The sequence below is a fragment of the Heterodontus francisci genome, chromosome 13 (assembly GCF_036365525.1).
Source record: "Heterodontus francisci isolate sHetFra1 chromosome 13, sHetFra1.hap1, whole genome shotgun sequence".
NCBI lineage: Eukaryota > Metazoa > Chordata > Chondrichthyes > Heterodontiformes > Heterodontidae > Heterodontus > Heterodontus francisci.
This window is the reverse complement of record NC_090383.1, coordinates 42,605,094-42,630,808: the sequence shown is the minus strand read 5'-3', so window position 1 is coordinate 42,630,808 and position 25,715 is coordinate 42,605,094. Positions and strand designations below refer to the sequence as shown.

Sequence of the window (25,715 nt, the reverse complement as noted above, 5' to 3'; positions counted from 1 at the left end):
TCAATCATCCTGATTTTTGGGTGTGGGTGTAGCAGTTCGCGGCGTGTCTATACCTGTTCAAATTGAGGTGGGTAAGACACAAAAATCGGTCTACCCACCTCATCTGCATGATTTCTACACAAGAATCTGGGCCTCCAGAATTGGTCGTCTCTTCTCAACACTGTTGGTGTGGTCTGCACATAGCAGGTAGCGTTGTGGCACTGTTTTCTGATCACATGGTATAAGCAGCCTGCTTTTCCTCAAAGGCCAGCTGGAGAAAAGGATTGCCACAGTAGAAATTCTTGAAAAATGAACACCAGGACATACAGAATGATCCAGACGGACAGATGCAGTGTTGGAGGCATGAGTGGTGCAGGTGTGCAGGAGGAGCGACGCCACTATCCTGCAGGAGGCCATGGAGCCCTCAAGGACCATCCTCTGAAGAGGTTGCCAGCAGGTAGGTCAACTCCCACAGTCTTGACCTGTGGACCTGGAAGCAGAGCTAGAAGAGTACTAATGACCTTATGCAGATGGTCAACGTCAGTGTTTGCATCTTCACATGACATCTGACACACACCACTCGACCAGCCTCTCTCACTGTTCAATGTACCACACTCCCATCACTCACCCAGCAGCACTCTCTGGCACTAAGGACTCAAGTCTAATATCCAGATACTCCATCTCACCCTCGCACAACTATCAACTTCACATCCACCTCGCGCTGCCTCCATATACCTCCAGCTATTCAGCTATGGCAGGCACATTACCCTCTCTTTTGCAGGACAAGGTAACACAAAATAGAAGAGAGTATAGCAGAACTGGGGGAGTGCAGGACACCCACATCACCTGAGCCTTGCAGAGGAGATGGCTCTCAGCCTAGAGATGGCTGTAATGCGGCCTGTAGCATTGGAGGTTGCTGAGAACATTGAGGATGGCAGCATTATCCTGCTTTATGTCCCTTCTCAACTCCCAAGACACCCTCATCCTGCTATCTAGTATGATTAGCAAGCTGCTGATGGTCTGGCCAAGGATCTCACCCATCTTTCCTCACACCAACATTCCCCTTCTGATTTCCTGCTTCCAAACACCCAAGAACTGCCACCTGTTTAGTTGCAGCAGCCCAAGAAGGAACAGGGAGAGCAATGGCACAGCAGTGATGAAGAGGCCCTGTCACTTGATCTGACACTGCCACCACCCAAGCTGTTCCAGTACAGCTACAACACTGGCATTTACCTGACCATGTGGAAAACTGCAGGTATATCCTGTCCGCAAAAAGCAGGACAAATCCAATCCGGCCAATTACTGCCCCATCAGTCTACTCTTGATCATCAGCAAAGTGATGGAAGGGATCATTGATAGTACTATCAAGCACCACTTAAATAGCAACAACCTGCTCGCTGATGCTCAGTTTGAGTTCTTCCAGGGCCACTTGGCTCCTGATCTCATTACAGTCTTGGTTCAAACATGGACAAAAGAGCTGAACTCAAGAGGTGAGGCGAGGTAAGAGTGACTGCCCTGGATACCGAGCCAGCATTTGACCGAGTGTGACGTCAAGCAGCCTTGGTCAAACTGAAGTCAATGGGAATCGGGGGAAAACTCCCAATGGTTGGAGTCATACCCAGCACAAAGGAAGATGGCTGTAGTTGCTGGAGGCCAATCATCTCAGCCCCAGGACATTGCTGCTGGAGTTCCTCAGGGTAGTGTCCTACACCCAAACATTTTCAGCTGCTTCATCGATGACCTTCCCTCTATTATAAGGTCAGAAGTGGGGATGTTCGCTGATGACTGTACGATGTTCAGTACCATTCGCAACTCCTGATACTGAAGCAGTCCGCGTCCATATGCAGCAAGACTTGGACAAAATTGAGGCTTGGGTTGATAAATGTCAAGGAACATTTCTGCCACACAAAGTGCCAAGCAATGACGATCTCCAACAAGACAGAGAATCTAACCATCTCCCCTGGACATTCAACAGCATTACCATCGCTGAATCCCCCACCAACAACATCCCGGGGGTTACCATTGACCAAAAAATGAACTGGATCAGCCACATAAATACCGTGGCTACAAGAGCGAGTCAGAGGCTGAGAATTCTGCAGCAAGTAACCCACCTCCTGACTTCCCAAAGCCTGCCAGGAGTGTGCTGGAATACTCTCCACTTGCCTGGATGATTGCGGCTCCAACACCACTCCGGAATCTTGACACCATCCAGGACAAAGCAGCCAACTTGATCTGCAACCCGTCCGCCTTAAACATTCACAACATTGTGTACCATATACAAGATGCATTGCAGCAACTCACCAAGGCTCCTTCAAGAGCACCTTTCAAACCCATGACCTCTACCACTTAGAAAGACAAGGGCAGCAGACGCAAGTTCCCCTCCAAACCCACATACCATCCTGACTTGGAAATATATCGCCGTTCCTTCACTGCCGCTAAATCAAAATCCTGGAACTGCCTCCCAAACAGCACTGTGGGCATACCTGAACCAGATGTACTGCAGCAGTTCAAGGCAGCTCACCAGCACCGTCTCAAAGGCAATTAGGGATGGGCAACAAATGCTGGCCTTGCCAGCAATGTACGCATCCCATGAAACGAATAAAAGAAATCTTAGTAGTACAGAATTGGGATCAGAACATGCTGAGTCATCTGGGCATGAGTAGGCCAGGCCAGGGATAAAAGATGTTTCGTTTGCCAGCTCTCCGGAGAGCGAGGTCACAGGTGTTCTGCTGCAGAGGACTCAGATGAGGATCTCAATGGGGCAGCATACGAATTAGGTGCAGGAGTAGGCCATTCGGCCCTTCAAGCCTGCTCTGCCATTTGATAAGATCATGACTGATCTAATTGTGGCCTCAAATCTACTTTCCTGTCCACCTGCTATAACCTTTGGCTCCTTTGTCGGCACAGACTCGGTGGGCCGAAGGGCCTGTTTCAGTGCTGTATCACTAAACTAAACTAAACAAGCCTTAACTCAGCCTTAAAAATATTCAATGACCCTGCCTCCACTGCTCTCTGGGGAAGAGAATTTCGCAGACTAACGAGCCTCTGGCAGAAAATATTTCTCATCCCCATCTTAAATGGGAGACGCCTAATTTTTAAACTGTGTCCTTTAGTTCTAGTCTCTCCCATAAGGCATCCTTTCAGCATCCACCCTGTCAAGTTCCCTCAGGAGCTTATACGTTTCAATGAGATTACCTCTCAATCTTCAAAACTCCAATGGATACAAGCCCAACCTGTCCAACCTTTCCTCATAAAATAAACCCCTCATCCCATGAATCAGTCGAGTGAATCTTCTCCAAACTGCTTTTAATGCAATTATATCCTTTCTTGAGAGCAAAACTATACACAGTACTCCAGATGTGGTCTCACCAATGCCTCGCACAACTGTAGCAAAACTTCCCTTTTATATTCCATTCCCCTTGCAATAAATGACAACATTCCATTTGCCACTTACTGTATGTGCATACTAACATTTTGTGAATCATGTACCAGGATACCCAAATCCCTCTGTACCACAGAATTCTGCAATCTTTCTCCATTTAAATAGTATACTGCTTTTCTATTCTTCCTGCCAAAGTGGACAAGTTCACATTTTCCCACATTATACTCCATTTGCCAGATCTTTGCCCACTCACTTAACCTATCTATATCCTTTTGTAGACTCCTTATGTCCTCTTCACAACTTACTCTCCTATCTTTGTGTCATCGGCAAATTTAGCAACCATACATTTGGTCCCTTCATCCAGGTCATTGATATAGATTGTAAATAGTCGAGGCCCCAGCCTGATCCCTGTGGAACTCCATTAGTTATAGCCTTCCAACCTGAAAATGACCTATTTATCCCTACTCTCTACTTCCGTTAACTAATCAATCCTCTCTCCTTGCTAATATGTTATCCCCTACACCATGAGCTCTTATTTTGTGTAATAACCTTTGATATGGCACCTTATTAAATGCCTTTTGGAAATCCAAGATCACCACATCTGCAGGTTCCCCTTGATGTATCTTGCTTGTTAATGCCTCAAACAACTCTAATAAGTCAGTCAAACACCATTTCCCTTTCACAAAACTATGCTGACTCTGCCCAATTGCGTTAAAAGTTTCTAAGTGGCCTGCTGTAACCTCCGTAATAATACATTCTAGCATTTTCCTATGACAGATGTTATCACTGGCCTGTAGTTTCCTGCTTTCTGTCTCCCTTGTTTCTTAAATAGAAGAGTTACATTCGCTATTTTCCAATCTGATAGGACCTTTCCAGAATCTATGGAATTTTGGAATATTACAACCAATGCATCCACTATCTCAGCAGCTACTTCTTTTAAGTCCCGGGGATGCAGGCTATTAGGTCCTGGAAACTTGTCAGCCTTTAGTTCTAACAGTTTTCTCAGTACCCTTTCCCTGGCGATTCTAATAGTTTTAGGTTCCTCCCTCCCTTTCACCTCTTGATTTACCAGTATTTCTGGGATGTTACTTGCGTCTTGTACAATGAAGACAGACACAAAATATCTGTTCAATGCTTCTGGCATTTTCTTATTTCTCATTAATTCCCCAGACTCTCTCTCTGGAGGACCAATGCTCACTTTATTCTTTTCTTTTTTAAATACTTGTAGAAACTGTTTTTATATTTCTAGCTAGTTTTCTCTCATACTCCAACTTCCCCATCATAATTTTTTTTTGTCAATCTTTGCTGTTTTTTCAATTCTGTCCAAATCTTCTGACCTGCCACTAATCTTCACAGAATTGTATGCTTTTTCTTTCAATTTGATACAATCCTTAACTTTCTTAGTTAGTCACGGATGGTGCATCCTCCTTAGAGTCTTTCTTTCTCACTGGAATGTAGCTTTTCTCTGTTATGAAATATCTCCTTAAATGTCTGTCACTGTCCTACCGTTTAAACTAATTTCCCAGTTCACTTTAGCCAGTTCTGCCTTAAAACCCTTGTAATTACCTTTTAAGTTTAAGACACTTGTCTTAGGCCCACATTTCTCACCCTCAAACTGAATGTGAAATTCAAGCATATTATTTATGATCATTGTTACCGAGAGGCTCCTTTACTACGAGGTCATTAATTAATCCTGTCTCATTGCACATTATCAGGTTTAAAATGGCCTGTTCTCTGGTTGGCTCTAGAATGTGCTGCGCTAAGAAATTGTCCCAAATACATCCTACGAATTCATCTTCCAGGCTACCCTTGCCAATCTGATTCATCCAATCCAGATGTAGATTAACGTCACCCATCATTATTGCTGTACCTTTCTTATAAGCCCTCATTATTTCTTCCTGTATACTCTGTCCTACAGTTTAGCTACTGTTAGGGGGCCTACAAACTATTCTCACAAGTGACTTCTTACTTTTGCTATTTCTTATCTCTTCCCAAACTGATTCTACATCTTGATCTTTAGAACTGTCATCTCTCATTATTGTACTGATGTCATCTTTAACAGAGCAATCCCACCACCTTTCCCTAGCTTCCTGTCCTTCTGAAATGTCAACTACCCTTGAATACTCAGGTCCCAGCCTTGGCCACCTTGCAGCCACGACTCTGTAATGGCTATCAGGTTATACATATTTATTTATGTTTGTGCTCACAATTCATCCGTTTTGTTACGAATGCTGCGCGCATTCAGATACACAGCCTTTAGTTCAACCTTTTCACTATTTTTGCAAACCCTGGCCTTATCAGCTGGCGCATTCTTAAGTTTGTACGCTCTGTCCCTTCCTGCCATTCTCTGATTATCATTACCCTTATTGCTATCTTGCTCTATTAACTTGTCCCTTGAATTTAACACATCTTTTCTCAAGTGATTACCCCCTCCCCCACCACTGTTTAGTTTAAAGCCCTCTCTACCACCCTAGCTATACAACTTGCCAGAACAGCATGGTTCAGATGAAGATCGTCCCAATGGTATAGCTCCCACTTTCCCCAGTACTGGTGCCAGTGCTCTATGAATCTGAACTCATTTCTCCCACATCAATCTTTGACCCACGCATTCAACTCGCTAATCTTATGCCAATTTGCTCATGGCTCAGGTAGTAATCCAGAGATTATAACAGAACAGCGCAGCCTCGAGAGTGCACCTCCTGTGCTATGTGGGCGCTCCAGGATGCTTCCCGTATCCTGGAGAACCATTTGTGCAGGAAGTGTTGTCAATTGAAGCAGCTTGAGCAGGTTTTGGAACTTGAGCAGCTGGCGACACTGCTATGCATTCATGAGGATGAGAGCTACGTGGATAGCACGTTTATAGATGTAGTCACCCCACAGCTTAAGAGGATGCAGGGAGAGAGGGAATGGGTGACCACCAGTCAAAAAGAATCAGGCAGGTAGTGCAGTAGACCCCTGAATGCATCTCGCTCTCCAACAGGTATTCAATTCTGAATATTGAGGAAGGTGATTCTTCACCTGAGCCAAGTCCATGGCACCACAGGTGGCTCGGGTGCACGGGGGGTACAGGGAGGACTAGAAGAGCCATAGTGATAGGCGATTGAATAGTCAGGGGAACTGAGACAGGCGTTTCTGTGGCCCCAGACGTGAATCCAGGATGGTGTGTTGCCTCCCTGGTCAAGGATGTCACTGAGAGACTGCAGAGCATTCTGAAGGTGAACAGCCAGCACATTAGAACCAACGACATAGGCAGAAAGAGGGATGTGGTCTTGCAGTCAGAATTTAGGGAGCTAGGTAAGAAATTAGCAAGCAGGACTGGATTACTCCCAGTGCCATGTGCAAGTGGGTGTATAAATAGAAGGGTAAGACAGAATGAATGTGTGGCTGGAAAGGTGGTGCAGGACTTCAGATTCCTGGAACATTGGGTCTCTGGGGAAGATGGGACCTGTACAGGCCGGACTGGTTGCACCTGAACAGAGCCGGGACCGAGTTCCTTGCAGGACATTTTGCTAGTGCTGTTGGGGAGGGTTTAAACGAGTTTGGCAGGGGGATGGGGACCTGAGGGTTGACTCAGTTGGGACAAAACCAGAAATCTTAGAATCATCCTAGAATCCAGGACCAGCATGTTCCTGTGAGGAAGAAGGATAAGTTTGGCAAGTTTCAGGAACCTTGGATAACGCGGGATATTGTGAGCCTCGTCAAAAAGAAAAAGGAAGCATTCGTAAGGGCTGGAAGGATAGGAACAGACGGATCCCTTGAGGAATATAAAGACAGTAGGAAGGAACGTAAGCAAGGAGTCAGGAGGGCTAAAAGGGGTCATGAAAAGTCATTGGCAAACAGCATTAAGGAAAATCCCAAGGCTTTTTATACGTATATAAAGAGCAAGAGGGTAACCAGGGAAAGGGTTGGCCCACTCAAGGACAGAGGAGGGAATCTATGTGTGGAGCCAGAGGAAATGAGCGAGGTACTAAATGAGTACTTTGCATCAGTATTCACCAAGGAGAAGGACTTGGTGGATGATAAGCCCAGGGAAGGGAGTGTAGATAGTCTCAGTCATCTCATTATCAAAAAGGAGGAGGTGTTGGGTGTCTTGCAAAGCATTAAGGTAGATAAGTCCCCAGGACCTGATGGGATCTACCCCTGAGGGAGGCAAGGGAAGAAATTGCTGGTGCCTTGACAGAAATCTTTGCATCCTCATTGGCTACAGATGAGGTCCCAGAGGACTGGAGAATAGCCAATGTTGTTCCTTTGTTTAAGAAGTGTGGCAAGGATAATCCAGGAAATTATAGGCCGGTGAGCCTTACATCAGTGGTAGGGAAATTATTAGAGAGGATTCTTCGGGACAGGATTTACTCCCATTTGGAAACAAATGGACTTATTAGCGAGAGGCAGCATGGTTTTGTGAAGGGGAGGTCATGTCTCACTAATTTGATTGAGTTTTTTGAGGAAGTGACGAAGATGATTGATGAAGGAAGGGCAGTGGATGTTATCTATATGGACTTCAGTAAAGCCTTTGACAAGGTCCCTCATGGCAGACTGGTACAAAAAGTGAAGTCACATGGGATCAGAGGTGAGCTGGCAAGATGGATACAGAACTGGCTCTGTCACAGAAGACAGAGGGTAGCAGTGGAAGGGTGCTTTTCTGATTGGAGGGATGTGACCAGTGGTGTTCCGCAGGGATCAGTGCTGGGACCTTTGCTCTTTGTAGTATATATAAGTGATTTGGAGGCAAATGTAGCTGGTCTGATTAGTAAGTTTGCGGACGACACAAAGGTCGATGGAGTTGCGGATAGTGTTGGGGATACAGCAGGATATAGATCGGTTGGAGACTTGGGAGGAGAAATGGCAGATGGAGTTTAATCCGGACAAATGTGAGGTAATGCATTTTGGAAGGTCTAATGCAGGTGGGAAGTATACAGTAAATGGCAGAACCCTTAGGAGTATTGACAGGCAGAGAGATCTGGGTGTACAGGTCCACAGGTCACTGAAAGTGGCAATGCAGGTGGATAACGTAGTCAAGAAGGCATACGGCATGCTTGCCTTCATTGGTCGGGGCATAGAGTATAAAAATTGGCAAGTCATGCTGCAGCTGTACAGAACTTTAGTTAGGCCACACTTAGAATATTGCATGCAATTCTGGTCGCCACACTACCAGAAGGACGTGGAGGCTTTGGAGAGGGTACAGAGGAGGTTTACCAGGATGTTGCCTGGTCTGGAGGGCATTAGCTATGAGGAGAGGTTGGATAAACTCGGATTGTTTTCACTGGAACGACGGAGGTGGAGGGGCGACATGATAGAGGTTTACAAAGTTATGAGCGGCATGGACAGAGTGGATAGTCAGAAGCTTTTTCCCAGCGTGGAAAAGTCAGTTACTAGGGGACATAGGTTTAAGGTGAGAGGGGCAACGTTTAGAGGGGATGTGCAAGGCAAGTTCTTTACACAGAGGGTGGTGAGTGCCTGGAACTTGCTGCCGGGGGAAGTGGTGGAAGCAGGTACGATAGCAACGTTTAAGAGGCATCTTGATAAATACATTAATAGGATGAGAATAGAGGGATACGGTCCCCGGAAGTGCAGAAGATTTTAGTTTAGGCAGGCATCAAGATCGGCGCAGGCTTGGAGGGCCGAATGGCCTGTTCCTGTGCTGTACTGTTCTTTGTTCGTGTTCTTAAAATGGAAGGCAGAAAATTAATGGAGGCGTCTGGAAGACAGAGGAAACGTGGGATAAAAAATAAAAGAGAGAGTATGGCAGTGCTCAAGGGTATCTATTTCAATGCGAGAAGTATAGCAAATAAAGCAGATGAGCTGAGGGCACAGATGGACAAGTGGCAGTATATCATAGCTATTATAGAAACATGGCTTAAGAAAGGACAGAAATGGCAGCTCGACGTTCCTGGTTGCAGGGTTTTCAGATGGGGTAGGGAGGGGGACGAGAATGGAGGAGGAGTGGCCATTTTGGTCAAGGAAACTATTATAGCTTTGAGGAGGGATGATATGTTGAAAGGTTCATCAAATGAGGCCATATGGATTGAGTTAAAGAAGAAAAAAAGGGCAATCACACTGCTAGGAGTGTACTAACAACCCCCAAACAGTCAGAGGGAGATAGAAGAGCAAATATGTAGGCAAATCTCAGAGAAGTGCAAGAACAATAGGGTAGTAATAGTTGGGGATTTTAATTACCCCAATATTAACTGGGATAGTTTGTGTGAAATGAATTGAGGGAGCAGAATTCTTGAGCTGCATTCAGGAGAACATTTTTGCACAGTATGTAGCAAGTCCAACGAGAGAGGGTGCAGTTTTAGACTTAGTTTTAGGAAATTAAGATGGGCAGGTGGAAGGAGTGGCAGTGGGAGAGCATTTTAGTGGTAGTGATCATAATTCAGTCAGTTTTAATATAATTATGGAAAAGGACAGAGATAGAACAGGAGTTAGAGTTCTCAATTGGGCAAAGCCAATTTTACTAAACTGAGGAGCGATTGAGCGAAAGTGGGCTGGAAACAGCTAGTTGAAGGTAAATCAGTGGCAGAACAGTGGGAGGATTTCAAAGGGGAGATTCAAGGGGTTTAGAGTAAACATGTTCCCACAAAGAAAAAGGGCGAGACGGTCAAATCGAGAGCCCCATGGACGTCAAGCAGCCTACAGGGTAAGATGAGGCAGAAAAGAAAAGCTCATGTCTGACACCTGGAACTCAATACTACAGAAAGCCGAAAGGAGTATAGAAAGTGGAGGGGTGAAATCAAAAAGGAAATTAGGAAAGCTAAGAGACAGCATGAAAGAATATTTGCAAGCAAAATCAAGGTGAACCCAAAGATGTTTTATCAAGACATTAAGAGTAAGAGGATAACTAAGAAAACAGTAGGGCCCATAAAAGACCAAAAAGGTAACCTATGTGCAGGAGCGGAAGATATTGGTATGGTTCTTAATGAATACTTTGTGTTTGTCTTCACAAGAGAGGGGGACAATACAGATATTGTAGTTAAGGAGGAAGGGTGTGAAGTATTGGATGTGATAAATATAGGGAGAGAGGAAATATTAATGGAATTAGCATCCTTGAAAGTTGATAAATCACCTGGGCCAGATGAAATGTATCCTAGGCTGTTAAAAGAAGCAAGACAGGAAATAGCAGAGGGTCTGACCATCATTTTCCAGTCTCACTGGATAGAGGTGTGATGCCAGAGGATTGGAGAATTGCTAATGTTGTCCCTCTGTTTAAAAAGGGAATGAAGGATAGACCGAATAATTACAGGCCAGTCAGCCTAACCTCAATAGTGGGCAAATTATTGGAATCTATTCTGAGACACAGGATAAACTGTCACTTAGAAAGGCACAGTCAGCATGGATGTGTTAAGGGAAGATCTTGTTTGACCAACTTGATCAAATTTTTTTGAAGTAGTAACAAGGAAGATAGATGAGGGTAGTGCAGTTGATGTGGTCTACATGGATTTTAGCAAAGCTTTTGACAAGGTTCCACATGGCAGATTGGTTAAAAAAATAAAATCCCATGGGATCCAGCAAAATGCAGCAAGGTGGATACAAAATTGGCTTAGTGGCAGGAAACAAAGGCTAATTGTTTTTGTTTTAGAGATACAGCACTGAAACAGGCCCTTCGGCCCACCGAGTCTGTGCCGACCAACAACCACCCATTGTGTGGGCTGTTTCCAGTGGCGTTCCACAAGGCTCAGTACTGGGTCCCCAGCTTTTTGTGGTGTATATTAACGATTTGGATGTAAATGTAGGGGCATGATCACAAAATGACAGCAAGACTGGCCATGTGGTAGACAGCGAGGAAGATATTGATGGTCTGGTCAGATGGACAGAAAATTGGCAAATGGAATTCAACTTGGAGAAGTGTGAGGTGATGCATTTGGGGAGGTCAATTAAAGGCAAGGGATTACACGATTAATGGGAAAACAGAGAAGTGTAGAGGAAGCGAGGAACGTTGGAGTGAATGTCCACAGATCTCTGAAAGTCGCAGGACAGGTCAATAAGGTGGTTAAGAAGGCATATGGAATCCTTTCCTTTATTAGCTGAGTTATATTCTATAAGAGCAGGAAGGTTATGATGGAACTGTATAACGCATTGGTTAGACCACAACTTGAGTACTGTGTGCAGTCTGGTCCCCTCATTACAGAAAGAATGTAACTGCACTAGAGAGGATACAGAGGAGATTTACAATGATGTTGCCAGGACTGGAAAAATGCAGCTATGACGAAAGATTGGATAGGCTGGGGTTGTTCGCCCTGGAACAGAGAAGGCTGAGGGGAGATCTGATTGAAATGTACAAAATTTTGAGGGACCTGGATAGAGTGGAGGTGAAGGGTCTATTCACCTTAGCAGAGAGGTCACTGACTAGGGGTCATAGGTTTAAAGTGATTGGTAGAAAAATTAGAGGGGAGATGAGAAAAAACTTTTTCACCCCGAGGGTGGTGGGGGGGTCTGGAACTCAATGCCTGAAAGGGTAGTTGAGGCAGAGACCCTCAACTCATTCAAAAGGAGTCTGGATTTAGTTTTTTTTTAGTTTTTAGAGATACAGCACTGAAACAGGCCCTTCGGCCCACCGAGTCTGTGCCAACCATCAACCACCCATTTATACTAATCCTACACTAATCCCATATTCCTACCACATCCCCACCTGTCCCTACCACCTACCTATACTAGGGGCAATTTATAATGGCCAATTAACCTATCAACCTGCAAGTCTTTGGCATGTGGGAGGAAACCGGAGCACCCGGAGGAAACCCACGCAGACACGGAGAACTTGCAAACTCCACACAGGCAGTACCCAGAATTGAACTCGGGTTGCTGGAGCTGTGAGGCTGCGGTGCTAACCACTGCGCCACTATGCCGCATTTCAAGTGCCATAAGCTGCAGGGCTATGGACCAAATGCTGGAATGTGCGATTAGAATAGGTGGATCGTTGTTCGGCCGGCATAGACACAATGGGCCAAGTGGCCTCTTTCTGTGCCTTAAACTTTCTATGATTCTATGAAACTGACAAAAACTGAAATTGACAGTGCAGAATGGACATGCACATTGAGATGCTGGGTGCTTTGGCTGGCCTGCCAGACAGACTCCTGTCACTATCGAGGAGCAGGTAGGAGCCATGTTGGGTATGGCACAGAGGTTGCCTTCTTTGCAATGTCTGCTCGATCTCACTGTGATGTCACAGACCCAGAGGCACTGTTACTGCTGCACCCATACCTCATGCAGCCTGTGTCCTGCATGTCACTTATTCCTCTGCCATCCCTATAAGGGTACAGCAACACTCTATGGCAAATGCACCAAAACGGCTCCAAAAACATTCCCAACTAACTACTTTCAGACAGTTTTCAGTGGAAAAAGTTCCATCAAGTTTACTTACGTGCAATCAGGCTACCTGTACCTTTAAATAACGTTGCTGCACCACCCATTTTCTGCTTCGCGCTTTTTTTTTTAAAAAAAAGAGTGGACAACATAGGTGTTACCAGGATCTGTGTTGTCCAATTTTGTTACCCGAGTGTCACATCAGCCAGATGGGCTGTGTGACACAAGAATCGTGCTGTTTTCACGTGTTTGGGAGCACACAGGGGTGCAGCTGCATGCACACATATCAATGATGAACACCACAGGTAATGGCTCACAGTGTTGCCAGCCCCCGAAGAATTGAGCAATTGTGTAGCAGTGCTACAGGATTGAATTTCTTGCTCAATATCTCTCCTTTCCACATCTTGCACCATGACCTCCAGTGTATTGTCAAAAAGCCATGGTGCATGCTCTCTCACATGTGCAGACATTCCTCAAAGTATCAAAGCATACATTCACTTTTGAAGGACTCCAACTACTTCTTGCAGCCACAATGCACCTTCCCTTTAAGAGGTGCAGGTTGACCCTTGTAATATCAGGTCCCCTGTTAACGCAAGCAGCCATAGCACAGATAGCACTGTCTGCACACAGCAAACATTTAAAGCAGCAGTCAGCACAAACCGATCGCAGTTAACGGGCGCAAGTTAACCACGAACCACAATCCTACGCCCTTGTTTGGGTATTAACCAATATATCGCCTCCTATCTTTTCTTTTGCCCTGATCGAATCAGTCACCATCGTTCTTGCATTCTCTAACATGTGTAAGTACTTTTACTAACGTCACAGTCTTTAGCACGGGTAAGCACATATATATATATATATAGTAGATTTTGTATTAAAAACTTACCAGCGCTAGTGTGGTGTAGTAAATTAAAATAGGATCTCATTAAATGACTCCAAATGAGCATTTACTTGAGCCAAATATTAGTTTGTTCTCAGATAGATGAGTTTCATTCATTCATTGCACTTCCAGAACCACATATCTACCACAACTATAATATCACATCTTCAAGCCAAACCAACCAAAACCTCAAAGCAAGATATTTCTAACAACCTCCACAATATCTTTTTTAAAACTATCTGAATTGGCCTGGAAACCCTAGCCACTTTCCACTTGTGTAATCATGGTTACGTGCAGACTACCCATTGCTCTCTATATTCTGCAGGTATTGTAGAACATAATCTAGGCTCCCTCAGCCTTTGGAATGCTCAAGAAGAACCATGGGATCCTTGATATAATCTAACTTCCACATTTGTTGACAACCTTCTATTGCTGTAATATATAATGACAGCACTATATTCCTGTGGAGAAATGGAGACGTGTGACCAGTGGTGTTCCACAGGGATCCGTGCTGGGACCACTGTTGTTTGTGATATACATAAATGATTTGGAGGAAAGTATAGGTGGTCTGATTAGCAAGTTTGCAGACGACACTAAGGTTGGTGGATTAGCAGATGGTGAAGGGGACTATCAGAGAATACAGCAGAATATAGATAGATTGGAGAGTTGGGCAGAGAAATGGCAGATGGAGTTCAATCAGGGCAAATGCGAGGTGATGCATTTTGGAAGATCCAATTCAACAGTGAACTATACAGTAAATGGAAAAGTCCTGGGGAAAATTGATGTGCAGAGAGATTTGGGTGTTCAGGTCCATTGTTCCCTGAAGGTGGCAACGCAGGTCAATAGAGTGGTCAAGAAGGCATACGGCATGCTTTCCTTCATCGGACGGGGTATTGAGTACAAGAGTTGGCAGGTCATGTTACAGTTGTATAAGACTTTGGTTCGGCCACATTTGGAATACTGCGTGCAGTTCTGGTCGCCACATTACCAAAAGGATGTGGATGCTTTGGAGAGGGTGAAGAGGAGGTTCACCAGGATGTTGCCTGGTATGGAGGGCGCTAGCTATGGAGGTTGAGTAGGTTAGGATTATTTTCATTAGAAAGACGGAGGTTGAGGGGGGACCTGATTGAGGTGTACAAAATCATGAGAGGTATAGACAGGGTGGATAGCAAGAAGCTTTTTCCCCCAGAGTGGGGGATTCAATTACAAGGGGACACGAGTTCAAAGTGAAAGGGGAAAAGTTTAGGGGGGATATGCGTGGAAAGTTCTTTACACAGAGGGTGGTGGGTGCCTGGAACGCATTGCCAGCGGAGGTGGTAGACGCGGGCACGATAGCGTCTTTTAAGATGTATCTAGACAGATACATGAATGGGCAGGAAGTAAAGAGATACAGACCCTTAGAAAATAGGCGTCATGTTTAGATAGAGGATTTGGATCGGCGTAGGCTTGGAGGGCCAAAGGGCCTGTTCCTGTGCTGTAATTTTCTTTGTTCTTTGTGGATGTGTGATGCTGTAATTCAGAAGTTAGGGAGCCCCTGGAAGTATATCAGTATGAAGAGGGTTCATCCATACACAAATAAGACCCCATCTTTAAAAACAGAGGGAACTTAATGTAAATGGTAGGACTCACGCTCCAATCCTTGTTGTTCTAGTGAAATGTTGGGCACATAGATATATGATTTCAGCTTCTCTTGTTCTACAGCCTGAGTGTCAAGAGTCGCATTTTCTCCCAGTGCCAGGATTTCATAGGTAATATATATGCAGCCTCTAAAGTAGGCAAGAAAAGACAGATTAATTCACGTCAACAAACTGCAAAAAAATTTTCAAGGTCACTCTTTTCAAGGTTTACTCTTATCCTCCAATCCCTTTGTAATTGCTTGCCGTACCGACATGTTAACTTTCTGTGAGCTTATTTATGTTCTCCGAAATACAGCAAACTAGAAACGTCCATCAGTGTTTGATGAGCCAGGCCCAAATCAATCACTGCACACTTGAGTTCTATATACTTCAGATATGTAGTGCTCCAGAACTTGCTGCCCCACCAATACAACTATAACACTGGCATCACAATGTAAAAAATTGCCCAGATATGTCCAGTCCACAAAAATCAGAACAAATCCAATCTGGCCAATTACTGCCCCATCAGTCCTCATCAAAGTAGTGGAGGGTGTCACTGACAGTGCTATCAAGCAGCTATTACTCAGCAATAACCTGCTCACCGATGGTCAGTTTGGGCTCCACCAGGGTCACTCAGCTCCAGACATCAATGCAGCCTTGGTGCAAACATGGACAAAAGTAGTGCGAGTGACTGCCCTTGACATAGAAACATAGAAAAATAGGAGGAGTAGGCCATTCAGCCCTTTGAGCCTGCACCGCCATTCAATACGATCATGGCTGATCATCCAAACTCAGTAACCTGTTGCCGCTTTCTCCCGTATCCGTTAATCCCACTACTGATGTCAGGCTAACAGGTCTATAATTCCCTGTTTTCTCTCTACCTCCTTTTTTTAGATAATGGGGGTACATTAACTACCCTCCAATCCATTGGAACTGTTCCAGAGTCTATAGAATTTTGAAAAATGACCAACAATGCATCTACTATTTCCAGGGCCACTTCCTTATGTACTCTGGGATGTACATTATCAGGCCCTGGGGATTTATCGGCCTTCAATCCCATGAATTTCCCTAACACCATTTCCCTACTAATACTGATTTCATACAGTTCCTCTTTCTCAGTAGACCCTATGTTCCCCAACATTTCTGGGAGGTAATTTGTGTCCTCCTTTGTGAAGACAGAATCAAAGTTGTATTTAATTGGTTTGCCATTTCTTTGTTCCCCATTATAAATTCCCCCGTTTCTGACTGTAAGGGACCCACATTTGTCTTCACTAATCTTCTCTTCACATAACTATAGAAGCTTTTACAGTCAGTTTTTATGTTCTCTGCAAGCTTACCCTCATACTCTATTTTCCCCTTCTTAATCAATCCCTTTGTCCTCCTTTGCTGAATTCTAAACTGCTCCCAATCTTCAGGTTTGCTGCTTGTTCTGGCCATTTTATATTTCTCCTCCTTGGATCTAATACTATCCCTAATTTCTTTTGTGAGCCACAGTTGAGCCACCCTTCCTGTTTTATTTTTGCGCCAGACAGGAATGAACAATTGTTGTAATTCATCCATGCGCTCTTTAAATGCTAGCCATTGCCTATCCACTGTCAACCCTTTAAGTAACGTTCCCCAATCTATCATAGCCAACTCGCACCTCATACCTTCATAGTTTCCTTTATTTAGATTCAGGACCCTCGTCTCGGAATCAACTCTCACTCTCCATCTTAATGAAGAATTCTATCATGTTATGGTTGCTCTTCCTCAAGGGACCCCGCACAACTAATCCTTTCTCATTACACAATACCCAGTCGAGGATGGCCTGTCCTCTCGTTGGTTCCTCAACATATTGGTCCAAAAACCATCACATACGCACTCCAAGAATTCCTCCTCTACAGTATTATTGCTAATTTGGTTTGCCCCAATCTCTATGTAGATTAAATTCACCCATACTTACAGTTGCACCCTTATTGCATGCGTCTCTAATTTCCTGTTTAATGCCATCCTCTACATCACCACTGCTGTTTGGGGTCTATATACAACCCCCACCAATGTTTTCTGCCCCATGGTTTTTCTTAGCTCCGCCCATACGGATTCCACATCAGGATTCTCTAAGCTAACATCCTCCCTCTTTCACTAACAATGCTACTCACCTCCTTTCCCTTTTTGCCTGTCCTCCCTAAATATTGAAAGCAGCATTTCACCAAGTGTGGCATCAAGGAGCCCGAGCAAGATTGAAGTCAATGGGAATTAGGAGGAAAACTCTCCACTAGTTGGAGTCATACCTACCACAAAGGAAAATGGTTGTGGTTGTTGGAGACCAATCATCTCAGCCCCAGAACCTCACTGCAGGAGTTCCTCAGGGTAGTGTCCTAGGCCCGACCAACTTCAGCTCTCCCTCCCTCCAACATTGGGTCAGAAGTGGGGATGTTTGCTTATGACTGCACATTATTCATTATCATTATCAACTCATGTACTAAAGCAGTCCTTGCTCGCATGAAACATGGCCTGGACAACATTCAGACGTGGGCTGATAAGTGGCAATTAACATTTATGCCACCAAAGTGCCAGGCAAAGACCATCTCCAACAAGAGAGAATCTAACCACCTCCCCTTGACATTCAACATCATTACGATCACTGAATACCCCAGCATCAACATCCTGACAGTTACCATTCACCAAAAAATTAACTGGACCAGACATATAAACATTGCGGCTAGAAGAGCAGGTCAAAGGCTGGGAATTCTACAGTGAGTAACTAACCTCCTGACTCGCCAAAGCCTGTCAACCATCTACAAGGCACAAATCAGGAGTGTGATGGCATACTCTCCAAATGTCTAGATGAGTGCAGCTCCAACAACACTCAAGAAGCTCAACACACTGCCCCCTAGTCCTGGACTCCCCAACCAGCAGAGATTGTTTCTCTCTGTCTACCCAATCCGCTCCCCTTGATATCCTGAAAACTTGGATCAAATCAGCCCTTAAGCTACAGGGAATACAACCCGAGGAAACATTTTTTCACCCAGAGAGTGGTTGGAATCTGGAACACACTACCTGAAGGGGTGGTAGAGGCAGGAACCCTCACAACATTCAAGAAGTATTTAGATGAGCACTTGAAACACCATACCATACAAGGCTACGTGTGCTGGAAAATGGAAAATAGATAGGTGCTTGATAGCCGGCACAGACACGATGGGCCAAAGGGCCTGTTGCTGTGCTGTATAACTCTATGACACAAGGGTGGTGGAAGCAGTGGTTAGCACCGCAGCCTCACAGCTCCAGGGACCTGGGTTCAATTCTGGGTACTGCCTGTGCGGAGTTTGCAAGTTCTCCCTGTGACCGCGTGGGTTTTCGCTGGGTGCTCCGGTTTCCTCCCACCGCCAAAGACTTGCAGGTGATAGGTAAATTGGCCATTGTAAATTACCCCTAGTGTAGGTAGGTGGTAGGGAATATGGGATTACTGTCGGGTTAGTATAAATGGGTGGTTCTTGGTCGGCACAGACTCGGTGGGCCGAAGGGCCTGTTTCAGTGCTGTATCTCTAAATAAAATAAATAAAAATAAAATCAATGACTTCAAGAGGATGTTGGATGGCCACCTGAGGGAAATAGACTTGCAAGGCTATGGAGATCAAGCCGGGGAGTGAAACTGACTGCAGAGCTCCATGGAGAACCAGCATGGACTTGATGAGCCGAAAGGCCTCCTTCTGTGCCGTAAATGGCTTTATGACCTTCTAGGACAAAGCAACCACTTGATCAGCACCCCATCCATAAACATTCACTCCCTCCACCATTGGCGCACAGTGGAAGCAGTGTGTACCATCTAAAAGATGCACTGCAGCAACTCGCCAAGCCTCCTTCGACTGCGTCTTCCAAACCCCACAAACTCTACCGCCTAGATGGACAGGGCAGCAGATACCTGGGAACATCACCACCTGCAAGTTCCCCTCCAAGACACACACCACCCTGACTTTGAAATATATCGCCGTTCCTTCACTGTCGCTGGGTTGAGTCCTGGAATTCTCTCCCTGACAGCAATGTGGAACTACCTACACAATATGGACTGCAGAGGTTCAAGGCAGCGACTCACCACCAACTTCTCAAGGGCAATTAGGGTTTGGCAATAAACGCTGGCCTTGCCAGTGACACTCACTTCCCAAGAATGAATAAAAAAACTTCAAACATGGCTAAGTGACCATTCTAAAACATGCTACTTACCCCACAATAACAGGTCCAGCATATTTTCCAATTTTTCCTGTCAAAATAGTTAGAAAAAAAGAATTTTAGAATGTTAAGTATGTTAAATTCAGGAGAGGAGTGCTGTCGTCAGGTCATGAATTAAGCAGATAAGCACAATCTGTATTGTGAAGAGAATAAATCTGATTTCAGAGAAGTGGAAAGTTTGCTAATACAGGGCTGATCTATCTGCTTCAGCCTTAATGATGGATGAACTGTTCAACAGTTCCTGAAGTAGCTGGCATCATCTGTGCATGACCCCAGACTTGCAGGTGACAAGGGTAACACTATCCACAATCTTCAACAAGTGATCTGTGTCATTCTGGACTGCAAAGGGATGCATTTTATTGTTTTATTGTCCCATCATTGATTTTTCATTTCAGTAACCTATCTTGAACCACATCACTACCATTTTTGTGTTGTGATTTCACTTCAACAGAGTTGTATTCCCTGTTTCTTGTCAATGTTCATTTATTGATACTTTTTGATAGAATATTCAACTTAATAGCAACTACAACCAGTAGTGTGCAGTAATTCATCAGTCTACATGTACAAGATATGACGAATACCACCTTCCACCAGTTGTCCCTCCAGAGAGAGCCTGGCCTCAATCAATGCAACAGGGTCGACATCATAGTGGGACAGCTCTTATATTATGAGTGCAGTCTTTCTCTGTGGCTTGTGTGGCAAGACAAATTCTCAAGTTTCATGCAACTAATATCAAAATTCTGTTTTTTTTAAATTGTAATGTTTTTATATCTTAATTCTCTGTTCCACAGGGTCATAAGATTCAAATTTGTGCATTGTGTCATGGACAGTGCTATCAAGCGATACTTACTCAGGAATAACCTGTTCACTGATGCTCAGTTTAAGTTCTGCCAGGGGCACTCGGCTCCAGACCTCATTACAGCCTTCGTCCAAACATAGACCAAAGAGCATGAATTCCACAGATGAGGGGAGACTGACTGCCCTTGATATCAAGGCAGTATTTAACGAAGTATGGCACCAAGGAAGCCTAGCAAAGTTGAAGTCAATAGGAATCGGGGGAAAACTCTGCGTTGGTTGGAGACATACCTAGCACAAAGGAAGATGGCTGTGGTTGTTGGAAGCCAATCATCTCAGCCCAGGACATCGCTGCAGGAGGTACTCAGGGTAGGCCCAACCATCTTCAGCTGCTTCATCAATGACCTTCCCTCCAACCCAAGGTCAGAAGTGGAGATGTTCACTGATGATTGGCCAGTGTTCAGTACCATTTGTAACTCCTCAGATACTGAAGCAACTTGCGCTCACTTGCAGCATGACCTGGACAACATGCAGGCTTGGGCTGATACGTGGCAAGGAACATTTGTGCCACACAAGTGCCAGGCAATGACCATTTCCAACAAGAGAGAATCTAATGATTTCCCCTTGACTTTCAACCATGCCTGAATTCCCCTGCATCAACATCCTACGGGTTACCATTGACCAGAAACTGAACTGGACCAGCCACATAAATACTGTAGTTACAAGAGCAGGTCAAAGCCTGGGAATTCTGCAGCGACTCACTCATCGTCTGACCCCTGAAAACTTGCCCGCCATCTAAAAGCACAAGCCAGGAGTGTGACGAAATACTTGCCTGGATGAGTGCAGCTCCAAAAACAAGCTTGGCACCATCCAGGACAAAACAGCCTGCTTGATGAGTGCTCATCCACCACCTTAAACATTTACTCCCTCCACCACCGGCGCACAGTGCAGCAGTGTGTGCCATCTACAAGATGCAGTGCAGCAAGTTGCCAAGGCTCATGTGAAGGCACCTTCCAAACCCACAATGTCTATCACCCAGAAGGACAAGGGTAGCAGATGCATGGGCACCACTTGCAAGTTCCACTCCAAGTGACACACCATCCTGAATTTGAACTATATTGTCATTCCTTCACTGTCACTGGATGAAAATCCTGGAAATCCCTTCCCAACAGCAATGTGGATGCACCTATGCCACATGGACAGCAGCAGTCCAAGAAGGTGGCTCACCACCACTTTCTTGAGGACAATTAGGATTAGATAATAACAGCTGGCCATGCCAGAGTGAATATGAAAAAACCTCCCGTGAAGGATTGGTAACCACAGCTGAATCACTGGTGGAATTTAGACTCCAGGATCTGAATATCAAAGGGAAGACACCCTTCACGCCTCCCACATTCACACCGTTGCTATGTAATTGGCCAAAGTCCTGGGTCTAAGTCACTTGCATGCCCACCTGACCTGGGAATGTTGCACTGGAGTACTTAAAGAAAGATATTTAGAAAGGCGTGGATTAATCAAGTACAGTTAGCATGGATTTGTTAAGGAAAAGTCATGTGCACTGTGAGAAAAAACCAACAACAAAAAATCAAAGAGTGTTGCCACAGGACAGCAGGTAGGTGATTGGTTGTGCAGAGAGCCCCAAGAGGAGGACCACATAGCTGGAGGATTTCAGGGATGAGCAGCAGGGCAGAGTGAGCATGAGCATCAGGGAGCAAGGTTTAAAAAAAACTACAAGTATCAGCAGCACAAGTAGGGCAAGTCTAACAGTTCGTGAATTAATATTAGCACAGAGCAGGCCTAGAGGTATTAATTAAAATTAATAGTTTAAACAAGGCACCAACTAGATTCTAAAAAAGGGAAGAGATTTTTTTAGGTCATGGCCAGGCATTGTAATTCCTGTGCCATGTGGAACCTTCAGATCATTTTACGTGCCTTGGGGGATGATGTGTGTAGGAAGTGTCTCCAGCTACTTCAGCTCAAGCCCAGAGTTTCTGAGCTTGAGGGAAAGCTGGAGTCACTTCAGAGCATCAGGAAGGATGCGAGTTTCCTGGATCGTACGTTCCATAAAATGGTCAGCCCACAGACAATAAGAGTTCAGGTGGTCATCCGGAAGAGTAGAAAGAGACAGGAGATACAGGAGTCTTTCGGAGTATATGCCACTCAGCATTGGAGACTGTTGGTAGTGATGACACCTTGAAGTAGTGCAGTCCAGGCCATGGCACCAATGGGCAAGGGATTGCACAGAGGGGAACAGCAAAGAGTAGAAAAGCAGTCATCATAGGACATTTCACAGTTGGGGGAAGAGACAGGCGTTTTTGTAACCGCCATAGTGTGCCACCTCCCTGGTACCAGGGCAAAGGACATCACAGAGAGGTACAGAATATTCTGTAGGGGGAAGAGAATGAGACAAAAGTTGCGGTACGGACCTCTGATAAAGGGTCACAGACCCGAAATGTTAACTCTTCTGCCAGACCTGCTGAGTGTTTCCAGGATTTTCTGTTTTTAGATTACATTAAAAATGGTGAGGACTGGGCACTTAATATCCAAGGATAGAGCAATAATGGCACAGAAAAAGGCCATTCGACCCATCAAGTTCGTGCCGGCTCTCTGCAGAGCAATGCAGTCAGGCCCATGCCCCTGCTCTATCCCTGCAGCCCTGAAATTTTATTTAGTTCAAGTGCTGATCCAATTTCCTTTTTGAAATCATTCTTCGTCTCCACTTCCACTACCCATGTAGGCAGCAAGTTCTAGCTGACTATCACTCACTGATAAAAAATTTCTTCCTCACATACCATGTGGCATCTCTTGCTCCAAACGTTAAATCTATGTCTATTAGTCCTTATACCATCAGCTAATGGAAACAGCTTTTCTTCCTCTACCTTATCTACACCTGTAATAATCTGGCACACCTCGATCAGATCTCAACCTCCTCTGTGCCAAGGAAAGCAACCTTAGCTGCTCCAACCTAACCTTGTAGCTCAATGTCCTGATCCCTGGAACCATTCTGGCAAATCTCCTCTGCACCTTCTCAAGGACTTTCACCTCTTTCCTCAGGTGTGATGACCAGAACAGAATGCAATACTTTAGTTGTCGCCTAACCAGAGCTTTATAAAAGGTTCTGTATAACTTCTCTGCTTTTATATTAAATAACTCTATTTATGAAACCCAGGATCCCACCTGCTTTGCGACCTACTCTCTCAATATGTTCTGCCACCTTCAAAGATCTGTGCAAATGAACCATCGGGTCCTTCTGTTCCTGCACACTCTTCAGAACTGTGCCATTAAGCCTGTATTGCCTCTCCATAGCCCTTGTGCCTGACATTCCTCTGTATTAAATTCCATCTGCAACTTGTCTGCCCATCCTGCTAGCCCATCTATTTCTCATTGCAGTGGATTGGTATCATCGGCAAATTTTGAAATTTTACTCTGTACTCCAACATCCAAGGCATATATGTATATCTATAATACACACACACAACATCACAAGAAGCAGTAGCCCTAGCACTGACCTTTTGGAAACACCACTGTCTACCATCCTCCAGTCTGAAAAACAACCACAAATTACTCTTTTCAGTCCCTAAGATTTTTTTTTATCCATATCCAAGCTGACACTGACTCTCCTATTGCATGATCCTCAATTTTGTTAACCAGACTTTTATGTGGTACTATGTCAAACGCTTCCTTAATATCCCTGTAGACAACATCCACTGTATTCCCTTCATCAACCTTCTCTGTTCCTTCATTAAAAAAATAAACTAGATTAGTCAAACACAATCTGCCTTTTACAAATCTTTGTTGGCTCTTCTAATTAACTCAAACCTCTCCACGGGCCTGTTGATTTAGTCCCTGATTATTGTTTCTAAAACCTTACCCACCACTGATGTTAAAATGACTGGCCTGTAGTTACTACAAACTTCCTCACACCTTTTCTGGAACAAGGAGGTCACATTTGTCACTTTCTAATCCTCAGGCACCTACCCCTATATATCTAGGGAAGATTGGAAGATTATGGCAAGCCATTCCACTACCTCCACCCACTAACTAACTTCCTTGAATTTTTTGTGGGGGTACAAGGAGGGTTAATGAAGGTAGTGCATTTGATGTAATCTACATGGATCTTAGCAAGGCTTTTGACAAGGTGCCACATTATCACAAACATAAGAGCCCACGGGATCCAAAAGTGGCAAGTTGAATCAAAAATTGGCTCAATGGTAGGAAGCAAAGGGTAATTGGTGGATGGGTGGTTTTGTGACTAAGGCTGTTTCCAATTGGGTTTCAGAGGGTCCAGTATCATGTTCGTTGCTTTTCGTGGTACACGTTAATGATTTCGACTTAAATTTGTAGATGATACAAAATTGGTCATGTGGTTGTTAGTGAGGAAGTCTGGTGGGCAGAAAAGTGGCAAGTGGAATTCAATCCGGAGAAGCATGAGGCAAAAGATTTGGGGAAGGAAAATAAGGCAAGGAAATACACAACAAATAGCAGGATACTGAGAAGTGTAGGAGGAACAGAGGAACTTTGGAGTTCATGTCCACATATCCTTGAAGGTAGCAGGACAGGTAGATAAGGTGGTTAAGGCGGCATACAGGAGACTTTCCTTTATTAGCCGAGACACGGAATAGAAAAGCAGGAGGTTATGCTAAAGCTGTATGAAACACGGGTTAGGCCACAGCTAGAGAACTGCTTACGGTTCTGGTCACCGCATTATAGAAAGGATGTGATTGCACTAGAGAAGGTACAGAACATATTTATGAGGATGTTGCCAGGAATGGAGATTTTTAGCTATGAGGAAAGATTGGACAGGCTACAGTTGTTTTCTTTGGAACAGAGGAGACTGAAGAGAGATTTAATTGAGGTGTATAAAATTATCAACGGTCAAGACAGAGTGGATGGGAAGGACCGATTTCCCTTACCAGAGAGATGAATAACCAGGGCACAGAATTAATGTAATTGCCAGAAGGATTAGAGGGGAGTTGGGGAGATTTTTTTTTCACCCAGAAGATGGTTGGGGTCTGGAACACACTGCCTGAAAGGATGGTTGAGGCAGAAATTATCATTGTATTTAAAAAATATTTGGATATGCATTTGAAGTCCAGTCACCTGCGGGGCTAAAGACCAAGGACTGGAAAGTGGAATTAGACTGGATAGCACTTTTTTTGATTGGCACAGACACAATGGGTCAAATGCACTACCTTTGTGCTGCAAATTCTATGTTTGCAAGACAGAAAAATCAAATAAAAGGAGAAAAGGAAATCTGAGAAAATATCCAAATGACTTGTGACATCTTGAACAGTTTAAAAAAAGAAAGAATGTGAAAACAGCTGGAATACATTATGCCCTCAGAAGTATTCAGGCTGCAGTTAAACTGCAGCTACCAATCTCAGACTCTTGTGACCTGCTCCTGGTCAAGAGGGCTGATGGTATCCAATGGCAGCATCCATATTCACTGAATAGTTAAAACATGGTCCATTTTGATTACGAAATTACCAGGAGTTCCAATGCCCTGATAACTTTTTAAACTCATCTCAGTACTGCATTCTAGATGATGCCAGGTTCA

General features: G+C 44.5%; 1 protein-coding gene across 5 annotated transcripts in view; it reads right to left on the bottom strand.

The window, feature by feature from the left end:
- The window catches only part of serac1 (serine active site containing 1), a 523,253-nt gene that overhangs the window by 496,980 nt on the left and 558 nt on the right, over positions 1–25,715 (bottom strand). For all 5 annotated transcript variants that reach the window (XM_068044720.1, XM_068044721.1, XM_068044722.1 and 2 more), the window contains exons 2-3: positions 19,358–19,394; positions 15,171–15,307 (exon numbers count right to left, since the gene is read on the bottom strand). In XM_068044720.1, the coding sequence (XP_067900821.1) occupies positions 15,171–15,307; positions 19,358–19,394 (174 nt within the window). The remainder of the gene's footprint in view (positions 1–15,170; positions 15,308–19,357; positions 19,395–25,715) is intronic.